Source organism: Staurois parvus, unplaced genomic scaffold (genome assembly GCF_062004578.1).
Source record: "Staurois parvus isolate SC_StPar_1 unplaced genomic scaffold, SC_StPar_1.0 ptg000683l, whole genome shotgun sequence".
Lineage (NCBI taxonomy): Eukaryota > Metazoa > Chordata > Amphibia > Anura > Ranidae > Staurois > Staurois parvus.
In genome coordinates, this window is record NW_028318479.1 from 772,114 (window position 1) to 780,559 (window position 8,446).

The following is an 8,446-nucleotide window of genomic DNA, read 5'->3' on the forward strand; positions in this document are numbered from 1 at the left end:
TGTGGAAAATAACAACCAAGTCTGGGGGCTGAGCTAAACAAAATCTCATAAGGGGATAGGGAGTGTTCTCCCCTTGGTGTGTATCTGACACTAAATAGGGCAATAGGCAGACTGTCTGGCCAACTCATGCCAGTCTCTTGGGCTATTTTTAGCATTCTTTCTACTTTCCCACTACTTTGGGGGTGATAGGGGGTATGGAACGCCAGAGTGACTCCTAATGCCGCCCATATTCCTTTGGTTACTGAAGCTGTGAAAGCGGGGCCCTGGTCACTCTCTATCCCCTCTGGAAGTCCATATCTGCATACAACCTCAGTGAGGAGTTCCTTCGCAGTTGTTTTAGCAGTCATGTTAGTTACAGCAAAGGCCTCTGGCCAACTGGAAAACCTGTCCAACACCACTAGGGCGTACTCAATCCGCCCACTCTTTGGCATCTGGATATGATCAATTTGTATCCTTTGAAAAGGGTATAGGGGTTTGGCCAAGGGTTTCTGTGGTGTCTTCTCTGTGCGTCCCGGATTGCATTTTGCACAGATGGCATATGTTCTGCAAAAATTGTTCGTCAATGTGGTGATTCCAGGCACTATTTAGTACTTGATGAGAAAGTTCATGAGGTTCTTTGACAGATGGGCTGCTCCGTGTGCCCACTGGAATACAGCTGGAAACATATTCCTGGATAAACAAAGCCTCTTAATACACTCAAACAGACCGTTTTTGAGAACAGCTCTTCTCCGGCTTCCTTTTTCTTCTGAACTTGCTGCTTCTTGGAGTTCTTTGAGGTAGCTTCTATCCACAGATAAGGTCTGTAGGGTGAATATTTGTTCCCACTCTCCGGTCACCTCTCCTTCCATTTGTGGTGCTCCTATGGCCGCTCGTTTTGCCGCCAAATCTGCCAGATTGTCTTTGGCTTCTCGGGAGTTTAGTTTCCCCTGAGCTTTTACCTTCAGAATAGCCACTTGAGTGGGTAGAAGGAGTGCTTCCAGCAATCGTCCAATGGCTGTTCCATGTCTTGAGGACGTACCTGCCGCAGTCATAAATCCTCTTGCTTTCCATATGGGTCCGAAATCATGGGCCACCCTGAAGGCGTATCTGGAGGCTGTGTAGATATTGGCTCTCTTACCTTCTGCCATCTTACACGCTGGAGTGAGGGCTTGAAACTCTGCTTCATGGGCAGATAAAGTTGGTGATAATGCTCCTGCTTGTAGAATTTCAAATTCCGAGGTCACAGCATAACCTGTGTGGTACTTGCCTCCTTCATCTGCATATCTGGAACCATCAACAAAGAAAGTGAAGTCTGGATCCTGCAGAGGTATTTCACTCACTGTAGGGAGATGTGTGGTTTCCATGCGTATCATTTCAAGGCAGTCATATGGAGTAATGCAGGGGTCTCCTCCTTCACCTTCGCCTTCTTCTCCCCCCTCGAAAAATGGCAGAAGGGTGGCTGGTTTGAGGGTGAGACACGTTTGGAGGGTCACATTGTCAGGAATGAGGAGGGAGATTTGCAACCATAGATGTCTGGCCGTGGACAGGTGTCGGGGTTGTACCTGATTCAGGATGGCAGCAATGGCATGCAGCGCCAGGAGGACAAGTTCATGTCCCAGAACAATATCAGAGGTCTTATCCAGCAGAGCTTGAGCAGCGAAGACAGCTCATGAAGAACCACCCCTAGCTACGGGGTCCAAATGGCAAGAATAGTACCCAATGGGTCTGGTTTGCCCTCCATGTTCTTGAGCTAGGACCCCCGTGGCGTGGCCTTGCTTTTCTGACACAGTTTGAAAGGTTTCTCATAATCTGGAAGTCCACAGGCAGGAGCGGTGGATATTGGTTACTTCAGCAGAATAAAATTGTCCAGGGCCTCGCTTGACAAGGTAAATGGCACAGACTTGAGAGCATCATAAAGTGGTTGCATAAGGACCGATGCATCAGGGATCCATGCCCTACAGTAGAATATGAGGCCAAGAAAGGCGTGGCGTGGCTTCTGGCCTAGCGGCAGTGGCAGGCTCTGGATGGCCTTAACTCTTTCCTTCGTAAGATGCCTTGTTCCATGTGAGAGGCAGTGGCCCAAGGACATGACTGTTGTAGAGCACCATTACAACTTCGGTTTTGAGGCCTTCCAGCCTTGGTATGCCAAGAAACATAATAAACTCTCTGAGGCTTCTTCAGCCATGGGCAGGTCATCAGCACAGAGGAGAAGGTCATCCACATATTGAAGTAGGACCACTGCCGAATGTTCCTTTTGCCACGTGTCCAGATATGGTGGTCATGGCTTTGGCGAACTGGCTCAGAGAATTTTACGCCCCTTGTGGCATAACTGCCCAGGTGTATTGCTGCCCCTCATGGGTAAAAAATGAAGAAGTATCTGCAGGAAGGATACAAGGGAACGTTGAAGAATGCATTTGCCAGGTCCACCACGGTGAAATACTTTGCTGTTGGAGGTACCCCTGTGAGTAAAGTGTGGGGATTTGGGGCGATAAGTGTCTCTAAGACAGTGGCTTCATTCACTGCTCGGAGGTCCTGTACCATCCTGTACTTCTCTGGTTCCCCTTTGGGTGTCTTCTTTTTCACCGGGAACAACGGTGTGTTGCATGGAGAGGTAGAAGGTATGAGTGCCACAAAGGACTTGACCTGCTTTGAAATGGCCTCGGATTGCGCTGGTTTCAGTGGGTACTGTGGCTTCCTGGGTAGGGGAGCTCCAGGCTTCAGTTCCACCATAATTGGGGGTACGTTTCAAACGTCCAATATCTTCGGGTCCTGTGGACCACAGGCAACTTGGGATTCTGCTCAGCACATCCGGTGCTACGTAGAATGTACCATTGACTTGTAAGACCGGACACACTGGGTAGAGCCGGCTCACACGAGGCGTTGGCCTTCCAGTTGTCTAATTTGGTGTACCAATATGGCCGCCTCCCAGAAGTGTACTGGGCTGGGCAGGAAGTGACAATGCAGGTGCAGCAAGATGGCTGCCATCAGGAAGTGCACTGGGCTGGGCAGGAAGTGACAATGCAGGTGCAGCAAGATGGCTGCTAGTGGGAGGTGTATTGGGCAGGGCTTTTCCTGGCCTCCTTTGTTCTGAATTCTATCGTCATAGGGTGGTGGTTTTAGCACACTTCCATTTTCAATTTTATGATACACATACATTATTCAATCGCCATTTTCTTGAATTTCTTCCAACCATCCTTCTTTATGCAACGCTTTTGCAGTTTTTTTTTTTTTGTTTTTTTTGTACCAAGCTTCTGTCATGTTCAGCAAACCTTTATCACATAAAATTCCTCTCTGTTCCTACAATAATTTACGCCAGTTCTCTGGCTGAAGTCAGGCAACGCTGACCTTCAGCTTACAAACTTTCGCTACTTTAGATAACTTTTTAACTGCTTCACTTCCTTCTCTCCTCTTCACAATATGACATGCTAGTAATCCTTTTCAATATTTAACACATTAATGGTACACATAAACAGTTTTTTTTTCCTGTTGTAGTACCTGTTCTGTCCACTGCTCTTTGTGGATAACTTTGGCTACATTATACCAAGCTTCTTGCTGTCTTCAGCACATTTTTGTCGAACTAAGACATCTTTCTTCTCTCTTTTTTTTTTCCTGCCATTCCTATGACTGTAGCCTAAACCTCCTTATCTTTAATTCCACATACTTTTCCTCTTCTCTCTGTGCAACCAGGTCACATGCTAACATTCCTTTCTAGGGGTCTTACCAGTGTCTGACCCATCTCCTCCCCCCTTCTCTGTCCTTCCTAACAGAAATCTAAGACACTTCACAGGCTGCTGTCCAGACTTTCCTTAAACCTTAACAAACCGCAACCTTCTGTTATGAATGGCAAACATTAACTCACAGACACACATTTAGGACATAACATAGCAGTCTATCTTGGTGGGCTATGAGTACAGATCACTGAGTAACTCTTCCTAGCCCCAAACATGGCTAAGGCACCCCGCTGCCACACTACCGTGACGCGTACCCGACACCTCCTCTCTTGTGGTCAACACACAAGGTTACCACACACCCAAAAGAAATTATGTGTCAAAACCCTCAGTAGGTCCACTCCTCTTCCACCTCAAGACTGACACATAAAAAACAAACACACAACAGAGAACCAGGCAACAGATAAGCAATGCAGGTAGATTTAAATAAACTCCGGGCAAGCAAGGTTACCTGCCTTTAGTGACCTTTAGCAGCCGTACTGGGCACAGGAATGAATCAACAACAAAGACAGGATAAGCACTGGTAAGATAGCAAAATATATCTTACCATGCTCCAGAGTTGATCAGTCTCTGTCCCGTCCGGTTTGACTGACACCTAATGCCCTTTCTGGTCGGCTGTCTGCAGGTTCATGACCCAGAGTCCTGGGTTTCGGCATCAGCTGATTTAGAAGAGGACTAAAAATGTCAGTGCTTATCTGTTCCTGTTCTAATTTATCATTCTAGCTTTGGAATGTGCGCACACTGGAAGAGACTCACGCTGACACACAAGTTCAGTCTATGAACACTTCTAGTTTATTATAATGAGAAAGTGAGCTTATATATGCAAAATGATGCGAGAGTCATGTGATAACAGCATAAGCATTATATTGGTCTTTGATTGGTCATTTCCACACGAAAACAATCTCCGTCATGGTATAGGTGTGATCTTCTTCCAAGTCTTATCTTATAGAAAGAAAAACATTCCTTTGTTTCAAGTTGGCACGATGGGAGGGGGGGTCGGTGCGTGCGAGCAAACATTTCTTAAGCAAGGATTTCTTAAAGTACCACAAAGCCCAGCAGGCAGAAAATATTCACACAACATATTTATTCATGCTAAACATTTATAAATATGAAGAAAGAAATAGTATTAAAGTATAAAAGTAAATATGTATAAAAATGTGTATATATATATATATATATATATATATATATATATATATATATTCAATAGGAAACCAAATAGGCATTTTACCAAATCCATCACACATACACACACGAACAAACACTACACACAACAAACACACATCACACACTAAAGCTGCACACACACATCACATACAATACACAGAAACACACAAGCCCAACACAATATACACAACATACCACGTACACATAACATACATACCACAAACACACACCAAAACACTGCACACACACGACACACAACACATACACAAACACAACACATAGTACACGCACACACACAGTAAACACACAACACTTACACACCACAGCACACAAATACATCACACACCACACAGCACACACACAACACATACACACCACCGCACACAGCACAAACACACACAGAACACATACCATGTACACACACACTGCACCACACACACACAAGCAAACAACGCACACAGCACTCAACACACTTTTCACTTTTTGGTGTTGAGTGTGGTGTGTGTACCACACACACACACAACACAAGCAAACACAAACACAACACATACACAGAAAAAACATACACCAAGCACACAACAAACACATACCACACAACATACATAGCACAAACACACACACCATACACTCCGCAACACACACCACAACACACAAATACAACACGTGTGCATATACACAACAAACAAAAGTAAACATACAAAACACATACACAACACACAAATACTACACACAGTACACACACCACGTACACACAACACACAGCAAACAAACACACACCACTCACATTACACACAAACACAACACACACATATACACAGAACACACACATAAACAGAACACAAACATGCAACACACACACACTACAAACACCACACACACACTACACTAACCACATCTATACACAACACACACAGTAAACACACAATGCACACAACACACACACCACACACAAAACACATACAGTGCACGACACAACACATACGCACCACAGCACACAAATACAACACACCACACATACACACATAAACACAACACAAACACACCACCACACGCACACACACTACACGCACCACACTAAACACACACTCGCAACACACACACGTATATACACAACACACAAACACACACAGTAAACACACTACGCACACAACACACACATACCACACACAAAACACACACAGTGCAACACATATACACCACAGTACACAAATACAACACACACAACACAGCGCACACAGAACACAAACAAGCATGGCACACACAGTACACACACCGCACGCACAACACACACAGCACAAACACAACAAACACACACTACACACAGAAAAAACACAACACACAAACAGAAAATGCACACATGCAACTCACAGAACACACAACACACACGCCACACACACACACAACACTCACCACTCCACACACACAAACATAACCCAACACACATACCAACACCACACACATACCCGTGTATGTATGTAACACGCACCCTCCACACAATACACATACACCACACCACACAAAATCATAACACACACACACACAACTCCTACACCACACACAACACACACAGACAATACACCACATGCACAACACACCACACGCATACAACACACAAAACACACCACATGCACACAGCACAAACACAACACACACACTACACACACACGCATCAGACACACACACACCACACAAACGCTACACACATATAAACCCAACACGCACAAACATGACACGACACACACAATACACACCATGCACACTACACCACACAGAACATTACACACTGCACAGCATAACACACATACACATCCAACACACACATACACACCACAGCACACTAATACACCACACACACAACATACTACACACACCACGCACAAACCGCACACAACATGTGACAGAATGCGGCGTCTGACCCCTGAGAACACCAGCTCGTGACCAAAGGACCAGCCGATCTTGCACCGCGCTGTCACTTGCGTAACAATGCCACTCTCAGCTGCACCCTGAACAAAGATTTTCCAACTTGCGGGTCTACAGTCTATTTGCCAGCAGCCTGATTACGCAATTAACCGTTCACACTGCCACCACCACCTTTTTACAGAGGAGGAAAACAGAGTCCAATTGTCCGAGCAAAAATGTTGCCTTGGCTCTCAAGTCCGTTAGCGGTTTCCTGATTGATGTTAAATGAGAGCTGTCTCTTCTCCAGCCTGTCAGTCTTTTTCTATGATATTAAAGGGGTGTCACCTGAGAAAAAATGACCAATCATCCAGTTTGGGGATGGAGTCTAGGAGGTAACAAAGGTTATGACCAAGTCGCCTTACAATTTCATACTAAGGTTAATAACCTCCAATAGGTGCAGGTGGCATCCTAGCAACTGGCAGATTAATATTCAGAATTTTATTTCAAACCCAGGGATACCAAACACAGCATACCCTGGTCACCCAGGAGGGAAGAGACTGCTTTCTTCCCCGTCCTAGGTGCTAATATAGTGACGTAAGTCCTTGTTTGACTCACATTAAAATAATCTATCCAAATATATACCTAATATTAATGTGCCCAGTTCCTGCTGAACTTTATGAATTCTTACATGTGGAATGGACATTTTATGGCTCTGTATTCCTAGAGCCCTAATGACCTAATAGGTCATGACTGACTGAGTTATTGTTTTACGATCGGGCAGAGGAAAGTTGTTTTCAAAGCAGACCTCCTGCACCAGACTAATTAGCAGTTTACAGCCCTGGAGCTTCATCTATCTGTTTTATTTAAGATAAGAGGCCCTTTTGACGTCCATTCAACTTACAGCTATAAATTCCATTCCAAGAGGGAGGAGAGGAGAGACAAAATGGCTCAGGCCTAACAAGATGGCTGTCATGTACAGCGTCCATGTCTCTATTGTGCACAATCATCACACTACACATAACACACACACACCACACACACATTCAATACAACACGCACGTCACACACAAAACACACACAATAAACTCAACATGCACACAACACACCACAGAAATGTTCAGTCTCCTGCTGTCCACTCTGCTGTTATAAAAGCGGCAGAGGATGGGGGAAAAGAAGCGGCTCCTAAATGGCGTGACCGATTCCAGATGAATCAGTGGCTAGGTCTGCCATTTAGTGATGCCTGTTGTAGACCCTGCACACTGGTAATGTAATTGAGAATTCTGTTGCTTTGGTATGGTCGCCATCTAGTGGCAGGATACCAAATGACGCTTTGGTACAGAGAAATTCCAGAGAAAAAAGTCATGTAGTTGAAATGGCAGATGTTCCTCAGACACGTTTGAAGGAGGCTTTGCGATGTGCTTTCCCCATTTGGCTTTCATCTTTCAATTGATATAAAGGAAAAGATTTGGAGGGGTGATTATACTAATGTTTTATCGCTCCTTCCTTTTTCAAAAGAGTCTATTCACAGAGTAGACAGGAAGGAAGATAAAACAGAAGAGGATAGGAGAAGGCTTGTCACTAGTTCTTTCAATAATTGGTTACAGGCTTCCTGCATATTTTCAAGTGTAATGTGTGAAAAATTTTCAGAAAAAAGTTCTGGTCTTTTTCAACAT

At 44.7% G+C, this 8,446-nt stretch overlaps 1 protein-coding gene across 1 annotated transcript; it reads left to right on the forward strand.

Annotated features, from left to right (window-relative positions):
• The first annotated feature begins 2,066 nt into the window (after positions 1-2,066).
• LOC149447508 (uncharacterized) lies at positions 2,067-7,527 on the forward strand. Its single transcript, XM_089652478.1, is given in 5 exon segments — positions 2,067-2,119; positions 5,201-5,247; positions 5,592-5,856; positions 6,005-6,233; positions 7,498-7,527. Coding segments are annotated over 5 exon segments (624 nt in total).
• Positions 7,528-8,446: the final 919 nt, after the last annotated feature.